The sequence below is a fragment of the Capsella rubella genome, unplaced genomic scaffold (assembly GCF_000375325.1).
Source record: "Capsella rubella cultivar Monte Gargano unplaced genomic scaffold, Caprub1_0 scaffold_7, whole genome shotgun sequence".
NCBI lineage: Eukaryota > Viridiplantae > Streptophyta > Magnoliopsida > Brassicales > Brassicaceae > Capsella > Capsella rubella.
In genome coordinates this window covers 8,815,462-8,838,780 of record NW_006238917.1, presented here as the reverse complement: position 1 = coordinate 8,838,780, position 23,319 = coordinate 8,815,462, and the positions used below count along the sequence as shown (strand labels likewise).

Below are 23,319 nucleotides of genomic sequence, written 5' to 3'. Positions count from 1 at the left end.
AAAAAAACAAAAGTCTGATTTGTGAGCAAGTTAATTATGAATCCGTCATATTCATTTGTATAAATAGCACTTGGTTAATTACATTATTGGTACAATAAGCATAACTCATAGAAAATATAAAGCTTACGTGGAACAAGGAACCAATTAATAATTTATACATGTGTTTTCCATCAACAACATGAATGAATTTGTGTATTAAAATAAACTATCACAATTCTATAACTTTTTCATAATTATGTGGATCTAGAGAAATGACAGAAGGAACCAATGTATTTAATTTTTAAAAAAATATGTTTACTTACATTTGACCATTTGACAACTCTTCTCAAGAATACACCAATGCATAACCTCATAAATTTATAAAAACGTCATCAATACATAACCAATTTTATCTTTACAGTATTAGTTTGTATATTTGTATGCCTTTCAACATGTTTGATTAATTTCAAGAACTCCCTAAGATAATTAGTATTATATATATATATATATATATTTATTTATTCATAGTATTTGTGATAAATAGTGACCAGTTGTATTACACGAAAAATGTAGATTTGTCACTATATGGCGACACAATAGTATTTTATACAACTTAAAAATGGTACGAGATACGCTCACTTCTATTTTTACCAATCTTAAATATGAATGCAAGATATCATTATCGAGAGTTTGTGATATATCTGTGAAGGTTGCTATATGAGTTTTTACAATAATCATATTTTCATTGTTAGTAAAACGAATTACCAAGTTGTATAATGAATTACCACTTTTTTTGGTAATGATAATGAATTACCACTAAACATTTATCAATTTTTTACTAAACAAGTTGCATCATAAAAAATTAATGAGGTAAAACAAAATTTATAATTATTTATAATTGTTGACCAAAGATGAATTACTACAAAAATTTTGGACTTCAATTTCATAACGTTGGTGAGTAAGGTATGCAAGTTATCAAATATTGATCAAACATTAAACAAACATGAATTCATATAATAAACTAAATAAAAGGCAGTGATAGAGAGAAAAAAACTTACCAGGCTTATAGCTAATTCATCCTTCATATAAATATTGTGTTCTTTTTGTATTTTAAGATCGCAATCTCAAATTTGGTTATACAAAATAATGTTATACGTTGGCAACTTAATTGCTTTAGCCTCCAACTCCAACTCTATAGATATCAAGCAAATAAAATAAAATAAAAAGTAATTGTAGATACTAGAAGGGGAATCGCAAGAGATTTTATAATTAATAAATGTATATATATATATATATATATATATATATATGTATATATATAAAATCATAAAGAATATTAGTAAAGGTCTCCAGTCTCTACCAAATGAGAAAATATAAACTTTGGCCTTTTAAACTTTCATACCTCTTTAAATAAATTGCTGCGTCACATTTACCTCTTTCTACATTTTTTTTTTCATCTTTATGGATTTTTAAAATCACATATTTACAAAATGTTTCGATATATGAGATGGTCCTGAAACTATTGCCTTTATAGAATTTTTAATGCAAATGATTGTTATCACTACCTCAAAAGTTGATTCAAAGGTTATAGTTTGGTCCAATTAATGATTGATTGAGAGAAATATTGAAATATGATTCTCTTTGCATATATCATATCAAGGCATCTCTGGACATTAAAAAAAAAAAAAATCTATAATAATTTAAAATAATTCTATTAAAGATACAAATAAGGAATTAAAAATACTCATCCCCTATATTAGCGCAAATATACTCCATCTAGTAAAGATAAAATAAAATGAACCAAAGCAAAAGCAATGACAGACGCTACTAACTAGCTAGTTCTTTTTCTTCTAACTTCTAAGACAACAACGTTAAAAAAGGAGTTTTTGTCCTAAGAAAGAGTCAACATTTCTTTGTAGCTAAAAAGAGTTTGGGTAATCAAATGAACCGGTTTGGTCATATTCATAATCTGGCCAATAACCGGTTTGCATCGATTGATCAATGTACTGGTCCACGTTAAAATATGAAGAGCTCGCCGGAAATTCCACGTGGTGGTTTGCCGTGGTTACCGGAAAATTGGAGTTTGGAAAGTACTCGGAAGCAACGTCCTGAATCTGAGGATAATCCTATCATTATATATAGATCACAAAACCAAAAAAAAACACAAATTAGTCCACTAACTATTGCATATATGTGTATTAGTAGTGCATGTATACAAAACTATTTTGGTTTAGATAATACTAAGTACCTTTGATGAATCAAGGATCAAATCAGGAGAAATCCAAATGCTAGAAGAGTCGTTTGTAGTAGATGAAGGCTTGAAGGATTGAAATTGCGATGTTTCATCGCGACATGGAGAGGTTGCAAGGCTAGAGTAACCAGAACCAATGTCTTGTTCGTTTTTATTTTTTAAACTTTTTGAATTGGTCTTGAGTTCGTTCTTCTTAATTACTCGACATAACGCAAAAGCTCCCTGATATTCAACATATACTTATGATTATTAGGTTTCTTTACAATAATTTCATTAAAACAAAATTAGTATATTAATATGAAGATATATATTACCTTGTAATTTGGTGATTTTTGTGAAAGATCATCATCGCATAGGCGATATTCATGCATAAACCAATTAGTTCGGTCTCCTAATGGGGCACGGCCTTCATAGAAAACTATGGTCTTACGGTATCCAATTATAACACGCGATGATTTACACGTGATTTTCCGGTCTTTACCGGTTGCTTTCCAATAACCAGCCTTTGTAGCCCTATTGGTTCGAGAACCATTTGGATATTTTTTGTCTCTTGGACAGAAAAAGAACCATTCCAAATCCCTATTGGGAAGAAAAGATTTATCTAGAAAAAAAAAAGATAAATTAAACAAGTTTAGTTTTATCTAAAATTAAAATATTTAGATATAATTATATGAATTATGGTAATTAAATTACCTGGTAAGTCCCAAGGATCAAATTTGTATAACTCGATAACAGGAATGACTTCGAGCTCAATCTCAAGGCCTTCTACTTTTCTACTCAAGTAGTAGCTTATGAGCTCATCATCGGTTGGATGGAATCTAAAGCCTGGAGGCAAAGATGAACTTCCCATTTGCATAATTCACACTTGTTGCTTGTAACACACGAGAGAGAGTTGTATATATGGAACGGGAGAGCAAATAACTAACTAAGTACCGAAGCTAAATCTGTTGACTATTTGGAAAATCCAAAAATAGAAACTTTTCTCGACACTCAATTTGTTCTTAAGAATAATAAGCTGCAGCTCACGTTGATTGCATCGTTTTTGTGACAAGATCATTGTCTGAAAGAGACTGTATGATTACACACACGCACACAAAACACACACCAAAAAAATCAAGAAATGTTTAACTCGTAATAAAAAAAAACAGTAGACACAAAATGAAGGTAACAAAAAATATGGAACTAAGGAAGAGTGGTAGTAGGAGATAACAGAAGACTCTGACTGAAGTTAAGAGTTGTCTGACTTCAAATCGGAGATTAACTATGTAAGAAAAAAAAAAGTGATTAGTGAGTAAGTAATTTACTAATTAGGAGAGTGATTAAGAGAAGAGAAGGTTGGTAGAGTGTTGAATGGTTATGGGGTCATCGATATTTATAGTTGAAACTATGTGTCAAATATGTTGAATAATTTATAGTAGTATATCATGAGACAAATCAAAATACTGTTAGTATATATATAGTGCCGTTTAATATTGAGAAGAAGAAAAAAAAAATAAGAGAGACACACCGAAAGTGGGATAAAGACATTGCTTGTCTTAAGAGTCCCCAAAATTCCAAAAGAAAATGGACCTACCATGGTCTCAAAAGCTGATAGACTTGTTCACACTTCACACATAATAACTTATAATTAATCAAAACTTATTTTCCTAAATTTCAACTACATAAATATATGGTTTGATTTGTTAATTAAAAGATATGTTTATTTGTATATCAATCTTGTATATCAGAGTAATAATTAATAAACCTTTTTTCATTTCTTTGATCTAACGAGAAATTTAGTTTAAGGTAATACTCGATCGGGGATATCTTTTTTGGTCATATTCTATACTCTAAACATTTTTCTTGAGTATTTTGAAAGGGGTGTGATTATGTTCGTCCACGTAAGAAAGAGTAAGACAAAATCGCTTTTTAATTAGTATAACCACTTTCAATTTTCGAAGATTAGAAGAGATAACAAAACTTTGTCGACGAAAGAAAATTTTGTTTATTGTTTTCCTTTTTACCGGAAATACGCTATTATTTGTTTAACATGTAAAGTTGTAGTTTAAAGTTTAGTTCACATTTGTGTTAGAAATCGATACCCTGAAACATACTCAAGAAAATAAACACACAAAAGGAGAATTTTGGGATTGAAGAAAGAAAAAAACGAATGACTTCACGAGATGGAAATGTATAGGTTAAAGAAGTTGTATATATACTATACATTAGCTAGAATATTCAATTTCTCCCGATACTTTAGGAACGGTCACCATGACTCCTAACAGTAATATTAAAGAGAGAACACAATGGAAAAAGAAAAAGGCATAAAAGCATGAATAACTACGTCATATGGTAGGAAAACACAAAAACAAAAAGAAGTTAGCCTACGAAATACGAATAACGGATCTTCTATGTTGACTACACTTTATAGGGGCCAATTTATATATATCAAATTAAAGAGCCATATATTTATACGTTTGAATATGTGTGGTTAGTGGTTACTGTTTACTAATTTCAGTTTTGTAATTGCTTTAACAAAAAAAAATTGCAGCCCTGCCTGTAAACCGTAAATGTGTAGATCTAACCGATAACAAGGACCATCAAAACTAATAAGGCGTAAATACACTATTCTCATCAACCAATGATACATTTTGTATCATATTAACGTTGATGTATATTATTATATGCTATATAAAGATGTGATCAAATTAAAAATCAATATACACCAACCCACCACACTTGTCATTGATCGTGTTCTCGTTTTCGCCAACAAGTGTGTTTTCCTAGTCCACGATTCCGACAATAAGTATATAGATAGTTAGGTTTCTAAATTATCGATTGACAAAAGAAAATATACATATATGTTTCTTTTCTAAGTCAAACAATGTACTATATATTATCAATAGAAAGATAAAGACTATTATTGCTTCATCTTCATTATAAATACAGTTATGAGACATATATATGTTTTGTGTTCGCTTGTATAATCACAAAACCATAGTTTAAGTTTGTAAGAAAGGTAAAAAAAACAAAAAAGTGATTACTGATTAGGAATGATAACTGTTATTTATCCGCATCTTTATCATTAACAGAAAAAACTTTTTAAAGTTATGAATCCAAACACCGGTGAAGAAGAACAAAAACCAATTTAACATTTTCCTCTTTTTCGTTTTATTATTTAATTACGGTCTGATTCTTGGTCAATGTTGGAAATTTCAATTTCGTCAAATGCTAATTTATCATACATGATATTGATACTTTGATAGATGTGTGGTTAAATCTGTAATTATAAGTTTTATTACGATTACTCATGTGGGAAAACAAATGCATTACCACACTCGAGATTGATCTTGAAATACAAAAGGAACACAACAATTATATGAAGGATTAATTAAAATCTTCCACGATCTTAAAATGTTCTCAAATTTGGGCTCTGTTTTCTAGGGTTTACGAGTAACTTAGCTCAAATTACTTGTGTAACAAGTCTTGATTTCATCACCATTATCCTATTTTTGCTTTAGATGTTTTACGGATTGTATCATGAAGAGGGGAGATGTCTGCAAATCGTCTTGGACTACTTTATTAGTCAACATATGTGATTGAGGTCACACGATATGAATGTGACCTAAATCCATATATACATCAGAGTGATTCCTCTTATTCTAAAAGTTTGTTGTTTTTAAAAAACAGGTAAACAAGGTTGTGGAGAGAGGCACTAGCAAAATTGTATACGTGTAGTAAGAACGTGTTATAAGTGTAGGAAGACGATATCACCGGAGCTAGTATTTAAAATCAAACCAAGTTGAGAATAAGGGACAAATTGTTTTCTATTTGGTTTCATTTGAAAGTGATGATGAGGAATTTGGAACTTTGTTTGCTAATGTGTGCTTTAGTGATCTCAGAGCAATGTTTACAAGAGTAATGGAAAGCTCAAGGATCAAGCATTTAGCTGGTGGAAGGAAATTCTCTGAGTTTGACATTGGTTTTAGATTTGCATAGAGGTATTTTGGTTAGAGAAACATGTAACTTCAATTGATCATACATATATAACTTGATGCAAAAGATAATATGCATGCCACTGCACCTCTCTTACCCCAACAACTCCCTATGCTGAACCAAATTGTGATCTCTTCTTTGTGTTTAGATAGAGATACTGCAAGCAAAATGAAAGCACTACTTCAAAGACAGAGATGGATGCAATTGTTGCAGAGCTTTTTTTTCCATCTGTGCCGCGTTAAGGAAACAATTCCCTTACGGTCTGAATCAATAATGAAATAGATTTACGTATTCATATGATATTATGTTTGACATATATATGTTATATCTATTCACAACATTACGTTTCGTTTTAAAATATTTTCAAATATCTACAGAGCAAATTTACTGAATTATTAAACAAACAAGAACAGTAATTAACTCAACCAAAATTTTCTAAAATGATTAAAATTAATAACATCTGAAAAGAACAGTGAGAACAAATGTTAAAAGTTAATAAACTTGAGAGCCCACAAGCTTCATAATTAAGACTAGGACTCGAGAGCCTAGTCCGCCCATTCTAATGCCAGACACTGTCTTACAGAAGAGTTTTTGAAAGCCTGCTATCGAACTCGAGACTGATGGATCCGAATTTCTTGTCGAAGGTTCTTTTTACTATAGCTACGCGATCACGGGGAGGCTTGTGACTATGAGCCTTATTAGGAGCGCGACCCTTATTAGGGTGGTACCTGTACCTTATGTAGAAAACCGCATATCTGGCCTTAAGTCTCTCATTTGGCGGCTTCAAATTTTCCTCAGTTTCTACCACAACCTTCATAATAACCAGTTTTGACAGATTAGGCTGCAACAAGATTTAGAAACAAAACAGTCTTAGTAATAAGCTAAGAGAGGGACACTAATGGTAATGGAGGTATCATTGAAAAGGAAGAAAGTTCCCCTACTTTTTTAAGCTTCGTATTTGCATGGAGGAATGCAAGTTCCATGTATAGACGGATCCAGTCATGTTTTCGCACCTCCGATTTCTTCATCTGTATATGTATATAAAGAAAAAGCAAACAAATCACAATTGAACTGTGTCATGAGCAAAAGCAAAATTGCCAATCTTACCACATAATATCGTTTTTTATCACTGAAAGAATCCTCTGAAGGCCACTCATCAGGCAAACTAACTTGGGCGCAATCATAAACAGAGCCAGGAAGCTCGGGGTTCTCTACAAAAAATAAGTCACACTACATTAAAGCACATATATATATATATATATATGGGATTATTACTAGGAAACTATTGGGTCATATATAAATGGAGAGGAGTCAGTAAGATTATATAAAGTATGTTACTCTATGATGATATAAATGCGTCATGCGTGTCAACACTTTACCTTGTGATTCGGACTTAACTCTTGCAATACAAACCGCCAGGGTCTTGATGTTCTTGCAGCCTTGTTCAAAAACCTTTGTCTGAAAAGGTACAAAGGAACCGCCAGCAGCCGGATCCTTTGCAACCAAAGTTATATAGTACCTGGAAAATGCATAGTTGGGACGTGTATTACACTTCTCTATGCAACTGAGCTGTAAATTTTTCCCCTGAAAATACATATAACAATAAGGATCATTTGATTGCAAAGAAGAAATAAATTAAAGAAAACAAGAGAGATCAGGATGGGAGACTAAATATAATCAATCTCACCTGTAACATATTGTAATTATGGATCCCAAACTTAGCATAAAGGAGGACTTCACTGTCGAAATCAGAAGTTTCATAATGAAGCAAACACCACTCTGGTTTTGTTTCCATCAAATGCTCAACATCGAACCCCTTTTTTTTTTAATTATCAGACAGAAAAAAGGAATTCAGTTTAGGGTTTGGGTGATCCATCAAATGCAATCAAAACCGGAGTTATATAAAATACTACCAACACATATCTTTTATATATATAAAATAAATCAACCTAAAAGATAAAGAAGATGAAAGAATCACCTGGGATTCCTCCACTCGAACCCAAAACTCCGTGACTTTCTCATCGTCATCGTCTTCTTCTCCCATCGTCACGAAATTTCTCTAACTTTGCTCGGCTTATTGATTAGGTTTCGCGCGGGGTTAATGCCTAATTATATACGGATACATTTATGGGCTTGAGTTGGGCCTTCACATCCCATATCTTCCAACGGCCTTTATCATAAAAGCAAAGCTAGTTTCATCTATCCCCTCTCACATTTGCATCTATGACCATGGCATAATTTTTTTTTTTTTTTTTTTTTTTTTGTCAAATGACATGGCATAATCTATTCACAAGTTTCCTCCGAATTCTAACTTCTATAAATAGGTAAGAAAGCACCAGATTTACATCACAAGGTTCCAACTTATATTTTCACGTGTTCCCAAGTGGAACAAAAAAAAATGTTAACTTTGTATTGGATCTTAAAATAGTCCATGCACAACCAAATTTTTACCATATTCCAGATTTTTAATTAAATCAAGATTAATGAAAGAAAATAAAGTAAAATCCTATATATGCATATACTCAAAACCACATAATAATTAACGGTGAAATCCTATTTACTAAAATCATTGTCATATAATGAAAATGAAATCTTCATTTTGGTGGTAAAAATTAATCAATTAATAGTATATTTACTGCTAAAAAAAACATAACACAAATGCTTATATCTGTAAAGTTATTTCAAACTAAGGGAAAATAAGATTTAACCTATGAGAATTAAACGAGTGAGAGCAAGAATCTGGTAAGAATATATAAAACTTGGTAATTCCTTTTACTAATTAACAATGAAAATGTGATTATCGTAAAAATAATCATATAGTAAGTTTCTCAAATATAGTACAAACTCTCGATAATGACATCCTACATTCATATTTATGATTGGTAAAATTGGAAGTGCGCGTTTCTCGTACCATTTTTAAGTTGTATAAAATACTATTTTGTCGACATGTTGTGATAAATCTACATTTTATTTTGTGTAATAAATTTGGTCATTGTTTAGCACAAATACAATGAATTTATTTATTATAATAATAATAATTCTTAGTTTATGGATATTAAAAAGAATTTTTTCAGCTGTTAAATCGCTAAGCCATTTTAAGATATTGAGGCCACAAGACACCCTCTGGAACTCCATTCATTTTCATAATTTTAAGAGCATATGCGTTAGAGCACTCATGACAGTGATGGACATTTTTTCTTTAATAATGATTCTCCTTGCACTAAAGATATATGTCACTACATAGCTCTAACAGTTATCTAGAAAGATAACGGAAAACAAAATAGTTAAAAACAGATGTATATTAATCAACTAAACGAGAAGGTAAAATCATATAACAAGGCATGCTTCCTTTCTCCAATCCTTCTCCAACAACTCGAGTGTTAGTTCAAGTTGATTGATTTTCCAAAGTACGAATGTTAATCCCATTAAATATATAAATATGCATTATCGTACATAAAAACTTTAAATATATATATAATAAATTTGGCAATTTATTAGGTAATGACACCCCTAATTCAAAGTTCAAATAGCAATTTTCATTTATAATACATTTTCCCTTTTATTAATTAATAATTTTTAGCATATTATTATTAATTTCTTGAAAATCACTATTTTTTAGGCGTAAATATACTAATAATTTTTTTGACTGTAAATAAATATGTCAATTGTTTATATGTTAACAAAAATGTTTAGTGTTTTTTTAATGTTATTTTGAAATGTAAATTATGCTATACTTTGTGAAAAAAGTTATTTTATAAGTTATTTTATGACGTCGGTCAAAATTATTTCTAGGTCCGCGCTGGGCCATATGCCTCTCCTCACTACTTTTCTTGCCAGCCACAGAAAGGCCCATCTCATAGAAATCATCACCAGTGGTAGACCCCTCTTTCAATGGCTAAACAAGAATCTGTTTCTTTCTCAGCCCATGGATTGTAAGAATCATCAGTCTCAAGCGGATCCATAAGCTCTGGCATCCGAGAATCCTCATCACTAGAAGACTCTGCTGATAAAAACAAATCTTCTGTTAGCAGACCCGAAGACATTTCCAAACTCAACCCAACAGACTTTTCAAATGTCTCAGATACGAAGTTGCATGCAGTTGCAGCTGACATTTGGGCCTCCACATCCCTCGCTAATTCAAAACCAAGTACAAACTATCATGAGCCAGCACTTACCGTTTTCTTTATTCTTCAGACAAATCTTATGCAAAGTAACATACAACAAGACATTTGAGGCTTAAAGTGATGCTACAAACTTCTCTTATCTGCTTCAATCAAAACAAGACTTGAAAATGTTTCAGCACCGATGTAGCTACCTTAAAAACCAACGTAGATAGCTCATTCTTTTACTAACTTGATTATACTTTCTCAATGTCTGCATCATAATCATATTTATGGCCAAAAAAAGCTCTTAGCCCATAAACTTGCCAAAAGTTTCCTTGTGTCTAATAATAGTCAGGGTTTGCCACAGAAAAAACTTTGTAGCTACAGCTCCGGATTTTTATTGTTGGATATGATCTGAGGTTTATTTTGCATTGTTTTAGTTTGAGACAGATCGTGCAATTTGAAGACCACAAGATGATCACATTAGGCCATCAACAGACGGAAATAACAAACAAAAATAGTTATGTATGTGAGTTTTGTTGGAAGATATATGAAGTACAAAGTTCTGTTGAGAGCTTATTATGTGATCCACATTTTCTAATGGATCTGGTTATAAATTACTACAAGCTTCATAATAAGAGTAGGACTGGAGAGCCCATCCTAATGCCAGCAGTCACTGACTTACAGAAGAGTTTTTGAAAGCCTGCCATCGAACTGTAGAGTGAGGGATCCGGTATTCTTGTCGATTGTTCTTTTTACTATAGCTACGCGATCACGGGGAAGCTTGTTACCATGAGCCTTATTAGGATGGTACCTGTACCTTATGTAGAAAACTGCATTTCTGGCCTTGAGTCTCTCACTAGGCGGTTCCACGTTTTCCTCAGTTTCTACCGCTACCTTCATAATCACCAATTTCGACAGATCAAGCTGCAACAAAGAGTGGAACACTGTAATTTTTACCAACAGATCAGAGCCACTCATGGAGTGTCATTGAAAAAACAAAAATACTTACATTTTTAAGTATCATATTCGCGTTGTAGAATGAGATTTCCATGTACAGGCGAACCCAATCATATTTCCGTAGCTCTGATTTCTTCATCTGAGAAAGCAAACACATCACTACTGAAGAGTCATAGGCAAAAGCAGAAAAGGTGAAAATGTCAATCTTACCACGTAGAATCGTTTTTTATTATTGAAAACATCCTCAGAAGGCCACTCATCAGGCAATTTAAGTTGGTAGCAATCATCTTCGGGTTCCTCTTCCTCGGAGTTATCTACACATGATAAGTGTCACACTCTACATTAAAGGAGGGAGAAAGGCATAAACACATACAAGGGGTCTAAATGGTAAGTACGATAGGAGGAGCTGAAAGGTGGACTTTCACCAGCCCGATTTATGTAATAAACACTTTTACCTCGTGGTCCGTACTTAAGTCGAGCAATAGGACAAGTCAGTTCCTTGATGTCAAAGCCTTCGTCAACAAATTTCGTCTGAAAAGATACAAGGGAACCGCCTGAAGCTGGATCCTTTGCAACCAGGGTTATATAGTAACAACAACATACTACGCTAGATCGTTTATTCAATTTCTCTATGGAACTGAGCTGCAGGTTAGTCCCCTGATACATGTCAACAACAAGAACTGCATAAGAGAATCGAAGAAAATTATACATATATTCATACATACAAGAGGAGACAAGTTTTTTCACCTGTATCATATTGTACTTGTGGATCCCCAACCTAGCAGGGAGGACGATCATGGTGGGGTAATCATCATTATCTTCAAACTTGCGCGTACTGAGCGAACAACTCGATGGTTTTGTGTCCATCAAATGCTCAACATCAAACCCCTGACAATTAAAAAAAAAAAATTTAAGTTAGTAGTCAAATACTAATTATATCGGATACATTACACAGTTTAACCAAAAACAATAATAGAACACAGTTTGCGGATTTAAGAATGTTGGAACTATTGAGAGAAGAAGAAAAAAACAGAGCAAGAGACCTTTTGTCTCTTCTATTAAAAAAGACATGAAAAAAACTGAGTTTTATTGAACTGAAACTTGTTATCTTACATCCACGGTACATATATGTTTATATAAGAAACAAACAGACACAATAACACAATGACCCGTCATCTTTGTATCTCTCCAATGAAACAGCACAACCGACACGTCACCTACCAAACTCAACTATCAATCAATAAAGAAGATGAAGAATTACATCGGATTTGCCGACTTGAGTCCAAAACACCAGCTGCTCCATGATGTAATCATCCATTCCTCAACTTTGCACTTCTGAATCCAGCGGCTGATGCTTTCTTCTCAAGTTTTTTAGTTTAGTCGATTAGGTTTCCACACAAGTTAGATGCCATAAAAATACAACATCCTCATTCATTTATGGGCCTATTGGGCCTCCACAACCTGATATCTTCTTAAAAAGATTCTACGTCCACATAAACATTTTAATATTGGGGTTGTTTATCCCACCCACACAACAATGAGGCCACAACGACGACATTTCGTGGAGCTTGATTAGCAATTTTTCGTGGAACAAACACTGTGTAATTCAGAGGACAGTTACACAGTAAGAGCAGGGGAAACAGAACGATTGTTATATCATGTGAAAACGTATTCTTGTATATTTCTTCTTTAGAAATTTATGGAGATGAGACGATCTTGACCATGGCTTGTGCATTGGGCCCTGTCACATTCTTTTCACAGAACTTCTGCCAAGCTTCTTTTCTATTTCCTTGTTCTTCTTTTTCCTCTCCATTGCATGTAAATTTATTGTAAACAGAGTTGACCATACTCCTCGCTGCTTCCCTTGCCTCTGGCATCTTGTCACTCAACAGATCCGCAGCCATTTGCACGATCAGAACCATCCCAAATTCTTCAATTTCACTTAGCTCCTGACATGTAGAGAAAAATATCAAATCACAAATCCAATGTTATAAAAGTACCTTTGCTCTTACCAATTTAAAACATTTTGAAGAATTAGGGATACCATTTTAGAAACGCAGTTGGAAGTAAACACAGCTGCTTTGGCCCTGACACAAGGGTTTCTCTGGCAGACATAAGTTTGGAGCTTACGCAAAAGAGGCAAGCGAGCCACTGAGTTAACCATCGTGTTTAGCGCTTTGTCTGCTTCTTCACATACAAACTTCTTGTCTTGTGGAGAAGCTTCCACTAGCAATTGCAACAGCTGTTTTTTAATATTCCATGGAATAGCAACTGTTAATTATCCACAGCCAATCAAAAGTTAATAATGATATAAGAAATCTAACTTACCAAATCGTCCACTGCTTCCAAATAAGGTTCTTCCAGCAACTTTTCTCCATATGCATTGAAGATATCAGAACAAGTCATAATCCAAATCTTGCACAATACACTTTAGGCATCATCAGAACACATTACACATATGTAGAATCAAGCGAGCTGACCTGAACTGAGGTCTCCGGATCAACCTCAGGAAGACGACAAGAACCCAATTTCCTTTTCTTTATCTCTTTCTCTGATTTTGGTTTGTCCAGAGCTCTTGGTATTACTAGACATGTGAAGTTAGTAAGTAGGAAGGATGGAGACATTATTTCGTTATCTCTTCCTATACCTAGAACCATTTTTGTGAGTGAAACCTTCATGTACCCTTTTTTCCCTTTTCCTTTACCATGGCTTGACTTAACAATAGCCACCAGTTTTCCTTTATGTTTTCTAACTCGGACGATTAGCACAGTGTGTAGTTCACTATAAATAGAGATCTCACTTTTAGGCCCTTCATAAATGTCCTGTACATCAGTCAAACAGAAAGTTTCGTTACTGGTGTAACACCAAAATAAAAGAAATAGATTTAAAAGTGGTTAAAACTTACTGAGCCAATATTACTGAATTCCGGGTGAAAAAAGTGAAGGTCTGCTCCAACTGGTTGATCCAGTAGCATCTCATATAAATCTTCTAATTTGTCAGATACACGAATTTCCACTTCTTCGGGTATCTTGTACATATTTGAAGCGTTTTCTTCTGGAGCGTCTGTGATGCAACTGAAATCCCTTTCAGAATCTGCAGGATCCTCTTCTGGGACACCATTCTCTTGTATGAACTGTAACGTCTTAGCAATTGTAAACCCATGACAGTGGTGACTCTTCTTTCTTTTACTCTCAGTTGATGCTACCCACCGCATCATCTTGCTAGCATAAAAAGTTAGGTATCTTGCACTAAAAGTGCGGAACTCTTCATCTTTTTTATTGATTAGACGCCAAGCACTAAACAAATCCGTTCCAGCATATGTCCAGCAATTATCTACAAACCAAAAAGAAAAAATTAGGTATAAGACACATTTATTTATACTTAGTTAACAAACTAGTTAGATAGATAAAAACCGTGAGATCTCTGATCTCGGACAGAGCCTGATCTCCTCTTCCAATGCTTGTCAAACAGCTCCTGCCTTGGTGTTTGTTCAGCAACCTCCCAAAGCATGTATTTCTTATTATTATCAAGTGTTGTGTGACCAAAAATCTTGCTGCACGGTTCTGTGTCATTGATCTCCTTTTTCACAGATTTCCTTATACCACGCTCTTGAAGATACTTGTCATTCCATTCCTGATTCTCCTCAGTCTCACTACTGCTTCCATTGCGAGTTTTAGCAAGTTTGCTTTTGATTCTTAACTGAAAAATAACAACAAAGATTACCCATCTTATTGATTATAACTTTCTTTTCTATATACTGAACTTACAACGCCGTTTGAGCCAAAGCCAAGAAGATACTCAATTTTCAGTGTATATCTGGACTAGAGCTGCTAGATAACGACACTGACTTTTGCAAATTCAACACATAACTTCTTCAAACCTGAGATAAACTTAAAACAACGGAACCCTTATCCAAGAATCTGAACTTACCTTGTTGATTCTAGTCATCGCTCCTCGTTGATTCTGCTCCAAATTGGTATCGGGATCAGCCATAAGTAGCAGCATCTCATATAAATCACAATCTGGTTCTTTCACAGCCCATGGATTGTAAGAATCATCAGTCTCAAGCGGGTCCTCATCACTAGAAGACTCTGCTGATAGAAACAAATCTCCAGTTAGCTCGTTAGGGAGGGATACAAAATCTTCTTTTGTCTTGACATCTTGGTTAGACACTCCCGCTGGTTCACAGGGTTTGCTGGTTTTATCGACATTCTCATACATGATCTCTGATAAACACTCCCTGTTAGTAGAATCAAGCACAGACTTTGGCGAAGAATTCAGTAAACTCGCTTCAAGCAATGGAAGCAATGGCTGCATATCTTCAGCGATGCTAGAAAACCAGGGAGTTCCTTCTTGTGCATAAAAAAGAATATAGGAATCCTGTGACAGCACACTATCTTCATCGACTCTAGTGACCTGCCGAAGTTTGTCAAAAACACAACAAGGAAAACTTCATTTATGGAAACTATCTATTAAACCACCCAAATCAACTGGAATTACTAAAAATATCACCTTGGCGTCATCAAATTGATGCCATATCTTGGGAGCAGACCTCACATAAGACGAGTAATGTCCTTGAGCTAATGTACACCCGAGATGCTCCACAACAGCATAAAGATGGTATGTTGTAGGAGCCTGAAGAAGAAGAAATAAATGAAGTGGGTTTCAACTTTCAAATGTGCAGATATTTACAATATTTTAGTAAATGAAAAGGAGATTAGAGATAGTTTACTGCAAGTTTCACGTACGTCTTTTTCCTGGATATTCCTCATATATGGCTGCAAGTCTAACTCCAATGGGATCTTGAGATGCTTGACGATCTTTTCCATAAACAATCCATTATTCTTGAATCTCTTTAGATGGAATGTGACAACCAGAGGAAGCTGATCAAGCAAGAGTTGCTTCTCCTTTGAAACTTTTTCATTACAGTTATCACAGGTCAATTGCTCATCAAGCTTTTCCACACAGGTAAAGGATTCCAGTGCATCCTCAAGGGTATCCATGTCTTCAATTTCCAAACTCAACCCAACAGACTTTTCAAATGTCTCAGAGACGAAGTTGCAGTTGCAGCAACGGAGCTGAAAGCAGAAATGCGCACATGCTTACCAAAATCAAACTGAAACACAAAATGAAAATAGCTTTACCACTTGACCAAATGTGTAGTTTGAGTGAACTTCTTACCCCACTAATAAGACGACCACCAAAGACCTGATCAACAATGTTGACATCTTGAGAAGAGACATACTGGCGATAACTTCTTTGATCCAAACAACATCTCTCCAACTTATCCAAAAATGCTTGGAGAAACTCATGAGCGTCTTCTTGTTGATAACGCTGGAATCCAGGCGAAAAGTCTGTGGCAGCTAAGGATAAATCAATGCATTTCATAAACAAAATCAGAGAATCCCAAAAGAAAAGAAAACTATGCCATCCAAAGAAACATATCCAGAAAAATTGTTAAACTTTAAGACTACAACCATTGACAGATATAAAACAATTCAACAAAGGATACAATTAAGATAGTGAAGAAAACATTCCGGAGCCATTGGCGTTCTTTCAGGCCTCAGTGCAAATTCAATGTGAGTTCGAAGAGCCCTTAAAACACAGAAGAAGGGATTACCACCTACAAATTCAAAGGATGCATATGATCATTATTCATTATAAGGTAACATAGACAAATCAAAAGCTACTACATTAAGAGTCTTACAGTTACAGGGAACTTGATATTTGTATGAACGAAGGCTCTTGAGAAGTGGCACAGTATGAGTGAAACACTGCAGCACCGAATTAAGAAAACAAGTGTTGCCTAAATTCCAAAGCCCAGCACCCTACAGAATGTCAAATTCGGATTCAGAGATCAAAATTAAAAACAATGCAACCAAAAGAGAACCAACATTTGAAACCAAAATCAGAACATACAACACCAGTAACCGGCTCATCGATCTTCAGAGGTTTTAGCGTGAATCCTGACAACAAGGTTTCGCTACATCCCTTCTTAGAGTTTTCATCATCACTTCCATAACCAGGCGTCCAATCTCGGTTACTCTCCCGTGGATCATCAGACGAGCAGCCGTCCAAGATAACATCGTCAACAGCTTGCGAAGTACTCCGGATTCGAACCTGAGACTCTACCATGCGTTCAGACTCACTACCGAACTCATCGTGATCCAAATCGATCGGAGAAGGAACGAGTTCGTCCGATGACGGAGATGTATACTCCTCTAGGCTCGGAGGCGAATGATGATTATCGCGATCACTATCCGGAGACGTAAGAGCCAACGACTGAAGATTCACAACATTTGCATCAATCGACGGGGTTTGCGAAGAAGACTCGTTCTCATTTTCATCTAAGGTTTCGATCGAGTTGGGAACTAACGGAGGACGAGGCAGAATCGATGAAGAAACGTCGGAATTAGCCACCAACATCGTCGTCAAGGTTCTGAAAACAGTTAGCGAGTTAGCTTTCTATATTTTGCATCAATCGACGGGGTTTTGCAAAGTCAAAACACATAAATTTCTTCAAACCTGTTGATTCTAGTCATCACTCCTTGTTGATTCTGCTCCAAATTGGGATTGGGATTGGAATTGGGGTCGGGATCCGCCAGAGTCGCCGTCTTCATAGTCCTCTCCAGATCGGTGAGGATCTGCTCCTCCATAACCTAGGGTTTTTCTTTCCAATCACTGAATCGTGTATTGATCCGTACGGAAGCAAGAAGGGGCTTTTCTCTCTCGCGCTGCAAAATAACGTTATTTTTCTTATTTAAATTTGAGCCATTGGAATTAAAATGGAAAAAAAATGGCCATTTTCTTACTATAGTAAGTCAGCTCTCACTAGTCATAGTTTTCACACAATTTACCATTCATGTCCAAATTTTCTTTTACCTTTAGTAAACAACGATTCTGTTGATAGAGTTATTACATGGAAAAAATATGGCCATTTTCTCATTTTTGTAACAAAAAAGAAGAAGAGAAAATCATTACTATTTCTTTTTCTTTTCCTGGATTCTAAATTAAAAAATTTATAAATTCATTTTTTGGGAATTAAGTATTTTTCAAAAATTCTGTTATTAGTATTATTTTTCATATATACCACTAAAATACATTTTTCTAAAAATATCACTACACAGAAAGTAAATTTTTACATTCAAAAAAATCATTTTTAAATCTTACCCCTCAAAATTATAGCTTAAATATAAATATTAAACCCAAATATAAAACAAAACAAAAAAACAAAATTCTACCTCTTCAAAAATCAAATTTTGTAATATTTTGTAAAAAAACAAATTGTTGTAATTTCGGGGAAAACATAAAAAGTGCGATATCTAGGGAATTTCTCTGTTTTTGTGTTTTTCTGTTACTGATAAAATTTTTATAAAAAAAAAAATAATTTTAATCCAAATTAAATATAACTAAATATTTTACTGTCGCTAATGGCAAAAAAATTCACAACGAGAAATCTATAATAACGTGAATAGATTTATTAGAATATATATTCCTCCGGTTCATATTTTTATTGGTAATAAACTGGAGGATGAAATTTTCCAACATTTATTAGAATATAGAAAGTAAAATTATTACACCAAAAGTTGTCTCAAATTCATGGGATCCCCAAATACATAGATAATTTTCGAACTTTGTTTATCTTCCCATGTGTAGGGGAAAAAATCACAGAAACTCCTTAATAATTTATTAATCTTTTGCCATAAACTCAAAAAGAAGGTTCATGATGACCAGCTAAAGGCTAAAGCAGCGGCGTTATTAACGTCAAGAGCTCTTTGAAGTTTCCGGTCATCATAAACTTCAACTCCAACGTTAAAATATCAAAGTCACCTGCGGTGATGGAACATTCTTGTCATCAAAAATGATCTGACATTTAATTTATTTTTAAATTTCCTCGAGCATCTGTTATGTAAATGTCAAATGGTTTTTAAGAGTTGGATCAACTAAATATAAGTTAAGTATTCACTATTCAGTATTGTTATACAACAACAAAAAAAATACTAAACCATCTAAAGGCTCATCGTATACATAGACAAGTAAAACTGTAAAAAGACTTTTGTTAGATTTTACATAACAAGAACAAAAAATCAAAACCCCTAAATAAATATTCCCATGTAATAAAAAATAAATCACAAAAATTAGTGGATAAAAATTATTAATCTTTTTGAAGAGACATAATTAGCCTCAAAAAGAAGGTTCAGGGTGAACAGCTGAAGCAGCGGCGTTATTAACGTGAAGAGCTCTTTGAAGCTTTCGGTGATCAAAAACTTCAACTCCGACGTTAAATATCGAAGTCACTGGCCGGTGATCGGACATCCTTATCTCCGATCTCTTGTAACACTCTTGTCTTATTCCTTTTCCCAGCCATAATATTCTATCACACCTGGTAAATAATACACACACACACACAAATTTAAGAATCATCACCTAAGTTTTGTAACCATTAAATTTTCTTTTTCTCAGTCACTTACCAAGCAGGAGCTCTCTTCTTCTCTCCTTCTCTCAAGTTTTCTCCTGCGTAACGATCGGAATCGAATTCGTATTTATAGGTCGGAGGGAATTTAATCGCTCCTTCTCTCCATCCATCAAAAACATGCCCTCTTCTTAATTCTCTAATCAACTGTTACATTAAATTGAAATTTTGTGTTATATTATAGCTTTTAAAAGCAGCCTATAATATGAAAACAAACTTACAAAGTTGAAAGTACTATCAAAACTAAATCGAACCTGATCACTGTTCTTAAGCTCATCCCATCGTTTTTGTGCGACAAGCTTTCTTACTTCACTGTCTGGCATATTAAGCCGGTAGTTCAAATCTCCGAACCAGAATACTTGACTGTTGAAATTTTCCGACATAGAAATCCAATTAGTAAAATAAATAAATTAATAGTTTAATGTTTGTGTAATTTTGTAATCATGATTATTGCTTACTCGTGACATGGAATCGTTCTTGGTTGATCAGTGTCAAGAACCGAGGCAAAACGAGTCCGACGTATGATTTCGTACACGTCAGCATTACGGCGTTGCTCAGCACCGTCTTTGTGGCCGGAAGTTAAGTGTGAACATACGAAACACATTCGTGATTGATATAATGTCATGCTGATCGACACTGATCCCTACAAACATATCAAATATATCAAGCAAGTGCTAGAATATTTTTATATTGGAGTTACTTGGTAAAGAAGATAGGTTTTTTTTCTTACCTTGTTTCCCATGTAACCCATCAAGCCAACTCCGACGGGAGAGACTTTCAAGTTGTTAACATGTCTTCTTAACCGTCGTCGGATCCAAACCGATACATAGATCCCAACCATCTGCTTACTTACTATCCTTACATACTTTTGACTATCTTTCACCTTCCGACACTCCTCGACCAAATCTTCCGGCAATCCGTAACTATTTCTAATCTTGTCACCTTCCTCCTCGTCATCATCGGAAGACGAATCTCCGTCTGATGAATCATCAGACAGAGTTTTGGCAGCTTCTTCGGCTTCGGACGAAGAGGAAGAGTTATTATCATTCTCTTCTTTAAGATCATTCCAACTCAACTTTAACGTTTCAAAGCTCCGTGACCGCTTCAACTCTCTTGCTTCCGAAGCAAACCTAGTAGCTCCAGCTGGATTCTCCGGTAGCTTAAACCCTAGCATCGCGTTGCTGCTAAACACCCTCCTTAGCTTCCCTTCTGATCCAACTATCTGAGGGTTTCCATCTAAAGCTAGTTCCGGCCAGTCCATGTTAGGATTCCGCTCTGGTTCAAGACTCGGTAAAGCGGTTGCAGCATCGATGAACTCGTTTGTAGCCAAGTCCAGCGAGTGGTCCGCAACGAGATTCTCGACCATGACATCAGCGATAATGGAGTTTGCTTGTTGTGCCAAGATAGGAGACGACGGGGCACTGTGAGATCTATGAAGAACGTTGTTGTTGCAACTTGGTGGTTGATCGTAAATTGATTCTTTATGAGATTTGTTCAATGTTCTTCGTATTATCGATTCCCATTTCGGAATAGGACCTCTGTCTTCAGCTCCAAAAACGTTTCCAGCGTTTAATGGAACCACTTCTTGAAACCTATAAACAAATTTTACATCAGTAAAGACTTATAGTCAAATTCATCAAAACAGAGGAAAAATACTCTGTTTTTGAGAAACAAGAGAATAAAGAGAAGAGTTACGTGACTTTTATAACTTACCCGATGATGTAAATATCTGAAGGGTTATCAGTAGAGAGCCAATCATCAATCTCGAGATCATCGGAGGGACGTTTTCCGGCGACGTTCCATGAAGCCACCGTCACTCTATATAGTTCATTTTTATCCATACGATACATAAATAAAGTTAGAGAGATATTTTCACCGGGATAAAAAGATATAAGAAAGTACAGAAACACCCTTACTTGATATCCTTTGTGTTAATGTATTGAGCTCTCAAAGTCTCCGATTTGCCTCGCCGGTGTTTCCTCTGGTAACCACCCCTCACACCACCACCACTATCTAGAGGATTTCAAAAATAAATAAAAATAAAACAAGAAAAACAAAATATTAGAATTCGTCTGTTTATTTCATTTCATATATAATTTTTGTAATAAGGTGAAAATAAAGAATCTTTGCCTGAAATAGTACAGCCGTGATCAGCTTCGCTTCCTAGACGACCATTATGGATGTCTTCATGAGTCGGACAGTGAGCATTAGGGACGTTTTTGACGGAACATACTGTATAAACAAAACAGGACCCATCACAAATTTACATTAATAAAAATTAAAAAAACTATATACCAAATTTGACCAAATTGTTTAAGGTAAATTACCATCGTCTTCGCTCTCAGGCTCTGTATCAATTTCGTCTTCGCTGAAGTCGTAAACTTTAGGTTTTATGTTCAACCACTTATTCATGACAATCGAAGGCCAAAACCTCTGTTTTTTTTTTAACATAAACAACCAAGAAAAGATTAGTAAAGAGAATTAAAAGAAACATAAAGAAGAAATGAGAAAGAGAAGAGAATCTTGATCTTGTGTAGGTGTGTGTGTACCTCAGGACGTTTCCCACGTCTTGTTTTCATCTTCTCAGATCTCAAGATAAAGATTTGCGATTCGTGCTCTATGTGGGAGAGTTTCGAGGAGAACTTTGAGTAGGAAGAAAATGTCAGAGTTTTGATATTTATAATAGTGACAGAGTCACAGGGATTAGAAGAAGAAGAAGAAGAGATACGAACAAGAACAAGAAGAAAAAAGTGAAGAGGAGTACAAACAAGAAGACGTGTGAAGGCAAAGGCAAAAGAAGTAATGATGAAAAATTCTCTGATATTATTTTTTGTTTTTGGGTTCGTTTCCAAGTTAAAAGCTATGGATGTTATTTAACAGCCTTCCTGCGTAAAGAACCAAACTCCAACTTGCGTTCCACTTTATTTTATTTTATTTTATTTTCTCTATTATATGTTTTTGATTTATTTGGGGAAGACATATTAAAGCAAACTATAAAAGTCTGTCAGATTTTAATTCCTCTGGTTTCTTCTTTCTCACACGTGTTTTCGTTTTTTTTTTGTTTTTTGGAAATATTCGAACCGACCTTTGGTTATCTCCTCTATTCGGTTTTACTAGAATAATTAACTGTACCGGATCTTTGATTAATGTTTATACTATAGTTTTGAAGCTAGTGGCACGTAATTTAATCCCAATAATCTCACTGAGTTACACTGGTTTTATTAAACCAATTCTTTTTTTTGTTTGTAAGAAACTCGTAAAAAACCAAAAAGAGCCACCAAATCCGATTCAACCAACGCTGCTATCTGGATAATATTTTATAAACTAATCTTTTTGGTATATATTATATATAAAAAGTCAAAATGTCACTTTCGTAGGCAACAAATAAATCTCTACAATAGGAGTCTTTCTTCTTCGTCTAGCTCCAGCTAATATTTTCAGCCATACACAGTCGGCGTTAAAGATATATTTTTTTTATTTGACTAACTAATGTTTTGATTATATATTGTACGATACCTATGAATTAGAAAGGAACTATATAAGAAAGACAACGAAAAATAAAAATTAAGAATATGCGC

At 34.4% G+C, this 23,319-nt stretch overlaps 6 protein-coding genes across 7 annotated transcripts; all 6 read right to left on the bottom strand.

The window, feature by feature from the left end:
- Positions 1 to 1,898: 1,898 nt before the first annotated feature.
- On the bottom strand, positions 1,899 to 3,080 carry LOC17879938 (NAC domain-containing protein 71). The gene is made up of 4 exons (XM_006282867.2): positions 2,924 to 3,080; positions 2,545 to 2,831; positions 2,228 to 2,452; positions 1,899 to 2,105 (listed from the first exon to the last, which is right to left on the bottom strand). The coding sequence occupies exons 1-4, from the start codon at positions 3,078 to 3,080 to the stop codon at positions 1,899 to 1,901; spliced, it is 876 nt and encodes a 291-aa protein (XP_006282929.2).
- Positions 3,081 to 6,620: 3,540 nt separating this feature from the next.
- On the bottom strand, positions 6,621 to 8,275 carry LOC17880816 (UPF0725 protein At4g17990). Its single transcript, XM_006284205.2, has 6 exons — positions 8,184 to 8,275; positions 7,893 to 8,021; positions 7,585 to 7,789; positions 7,313 to 7,416; positions 7,147 to 7,233; positions 6,621 to 7,046 (listed from the first exon to the last, which is right to left on the bottom strand). Exons 1-6 carry the CDS (start codon positions 8,247 to 8,249, stop codon positions 6,783 to 6,785), a joined length of 855 nt encoding a protein of 284 aa, XP_006284267.1. The 5' UTR covers positions 8,250 to 8,275; the 3' UTR covers positions 6,621 to 6,782.
- Positions 8,276 to 10,813: 2,538 nt separating this feature from the next.
- On the bottom strand, positions 10,814 to 12,635 carry LOC17880720 (uncharacterized protein At4g17700). 2 transcript variants are annotated; one of them, XM_023777895.1, is made up of 7 exons: positions 12,530 to 12,635; positions 12,016 to 12,156; positions 11,724 to 11,925; positions 11,479 to 11,582; positions 11,321 to 11,407; positions 11,129 to 11,235; positions 10,814 to 11,011 (listed from the first exon to the last, which is right to left on the bottom strand). In XM_023777895.1, exons 1-7 carry the CDS (start codon positions 12,584 to 12,586, stop codon positions 10,990 to 10,992), a joined length of 720 nt encoding a protein of 239 aa, XP_023633663.1. In that variant the 5' UTR covers positions 12,587 to 12,635; the 3' UTR covers positions 10,814 to 10,989. The 2 variants fall into 2 exon arrangements, with proteins under 2 accessions (XP_023633663.1, XP_006284282.1); XM_006284220.2 differs by having other exon boundaries at positions 10,822 to 11,235.
- A 128-nt stretch (positions 12,636 to 12,763) lies between these two features.
- LOC17880401 lies at positions 12,764 to 14,933 on the bottom strand. Its single transcript, XM_006282449.2, has 6 exons — positions 14,682 to 14,933; positions 14,174 to 14,601; positions 13,749 to 14,090; positions 13,597 to 13,635; positions 13,313 to 13,510; positions 12,764 to 13,217 (listed from the first exon to the last, which is right to left on the bottom strand). The coding sequence occupies exons 1-6, from the start codon at positions 14,776 to 14,778 to the stop codon at positions 12,966 to 12,968; spliced, it is 1,356 nt and encodes a 451-aa protein (XP_006282511.2). The 5' UTR covers positions 14,779 to 14,933; the 3' UTR covers positions 12,764 to 12,965.
- A 226-nt stretch (positions 14,934 to 15,159) lies between these two features.
- On the bottom strand, positions 15,160 to 17,875 carry LOC17879414 (ubiquitin carboxyl-terminal hydrolase 20). Its single transcript, XM_023778084.1, has 8 exons — positions 17,794 to 17,875; positions 17,188 to 17,707; positions 16,976 to 17,096; positions 16,781 to 16,891; positions 16,450 to 16,622; positions 16,017 to 16,346; positions 15,781 to 15,903; positions 15,160 to 15,684 (listed from the first exon to the last, which is right to left on the bottom strand). Exons 1-8 carry the CDS (start codon positions 17,808 to 17,810, stop codon positions 15,160 to 15,162), a joined length of 1,920 nt encoding a protein of 639 aa, XP_023633852.1. The 5' UTR covers positions 17,811 to 17,875.
- Positions 17,876 to 19,266: 1,391 nt separating this feature from the next.
- Positions 19,267 to 22,564, bottom strand: LOC17879095 (type I inositol polyphosphate 5-phosphatase 2). The gene is made up of 10 exons (XM_006286180.2): positions 22,291 to 22,564; positions 22,069 to 22,174; positions 21,872 to 21,973; positions 21,658 to 21,754; positions 21,455 to 21,559; positions 20,472 to 21,333; positions 20,200 to 20,384; positions 19,996 to 20,104; positions 19,740 to 19,888; positions 19,267 to 19,651 (listed from the first exon to the last, which is right to left on the bottom strand). The coding sequence occupies exons 1-10, from the start codon at positions 22,318 to 22,320 to the stop codon at positions 19,453 to 19,455; spliced, it is 1,944 nt and encodes a 647-aa protein (XP_006286242.1). The 5' UTR covers positions 22,321 to 22,564; the 3' UTR covers positions 19,267 to 19,452.
- Between the last annotated feature and the right edge of the window lie 755 nt (positions 22,565 to 23,319).

What these genes read in the sequence shown, in the direction of transcription:
- LOC17879938 (XM_006282867.2), bottom strand. Translation starts at nt 3,080, where the DNA reads ATGGGAAGTTCATCTTTGCCTCCAGGCTTTAGATTCCATCCAACCGAT. An exon ending in TGATCCTTGGGACTTACCAG is followed by an intron (nt 2,832 to 2,923) that starts GTAATTTAATTA and finishes TTTTTTTTCTAG; the next exon opens with ATAAATCTTTTCTTCCCAAT. An exon ending in TGATCCTTGATTCATCAAAG is followed by an intron (nt 2,106 to 2,227) that starts GTACTTAGTATT and finishes ATATAATGATAG; the next exon opens with GATTATCCTCAGATTCAGGA.
- LOC17880816 (XM_006284205.2), bottom strand. Translation starts at nt 8,249, where the DNA reads ATGGGAGAAGAAGACGATGACGATGAGAAAGTCACGGAGTTTTGGGTT. An exon ending in TTCGAGTGGAGGAATCCCAG is followed by an intron (nt 8,022 to 8,183) that starts GTGATTCTTTCA and finishes TAAAAAAAAAAG; the next exon opens with GGGTTCGATGTTGAGCATTT. An exon ending in ATAAAAAACGATATTATGTG is followed by an intron (nt 7,234 to 7,312) that starts GTAAGATTGGCA and finishes ATACATATACAG; the next exon opens with ATGAAGAAATCGGAGGTGCG.
- LOC17880720 (XM_006284220.2), bottom strand. Translation starts at nt 12,586, where the DNA reads ATGGATGATTACATCATGGAGCAGCTGGTGTTTTGGACTCAAGTCGGC. An exon ending in CTCAAGTCGGCAAATCCGAT is followed by an intron (nt 12,157 to 12,529) that starts GTAATTCTTCAT and finishes TTTAATTGTCAG; the next exon opens with GGGTTTGATGTTGAGCATTT. An exon ending in ACTTAAGTACGGACCACGAG is followed by an intron (nt 11,583 to 11,723) that starts GTAAAAGTGTTT and finishes TATCATGTGTAG; the next exon opens with ATAACTCCGAGGAAGAGGAA.
- LOC17880401 (XM_006282449.2), bottom strand. Translation starts at nt 14,778, where the DNA reads ATGCTTTGGGAGGTTGCTGAACAAACACCAAGGCAGGAGCTGTTTGAC. An exon ending in TGGAAGCAGTGGACGATTTG is followed by an intron (nt 13,511 to 13,596) that starts GTAAGTTAGATT and finishes ATTAAAAAACAG; the next exon opens with CTGTTGCAATTGCTAGTGGA. An exon ending in CCAACTGCGTTTCTAAAATG is followed by an intron (nt 13,218 to 13,312) that starts GTATCCCTAATT and finishes TCTACATGTCAG; the next exon opens with GAGCTAAGTGAAATTGAAGA.
- LOC17879414 (XM_023778084.1), bottom strand. An exon ending in ATGAGCCGGTTACTGGTGTT is followed by an intron (nt 17,097 to 17,187) that starts GTATGTTCTGAT and finishes GACATTCTGTAG; the next exon opens with GGTGCTGGGCTTTGGAATTT. An exon ending in ATCAATTTGATGACGCCAAG is followed by an intron (nt 15,685 to 15,780) that starts GTGATATTTTTA and finishes AAACTTCGGCAG; the next exon opens with GTCACTAGAGTCGATGAAGA.
- LOC17879095 (XM_006286180.2), bottom strand. Translation starts at nt 22,320, where the DNA reads ATGAAAACAAGACGTGGGAAACGTCCTGAG. An exon ending in TCACGGCTGTACTATTTCAG is followed by an intron (nt 21,755 to 21,871) that starts GCAAAGATTCTT and finishes GAAATCCTCTAG; the next exon opens with ATAGTGGTGGTGGTGTGAGG. An exon ending in AGAACGATTCCATGTCACGA is followed by an intron (nt 20,105 to 20,199) that starts GTAAGCAATAAT and finishes AAATTTCAACAG; the next exon opens with TCAAGTATTCTGGTTCGGAG.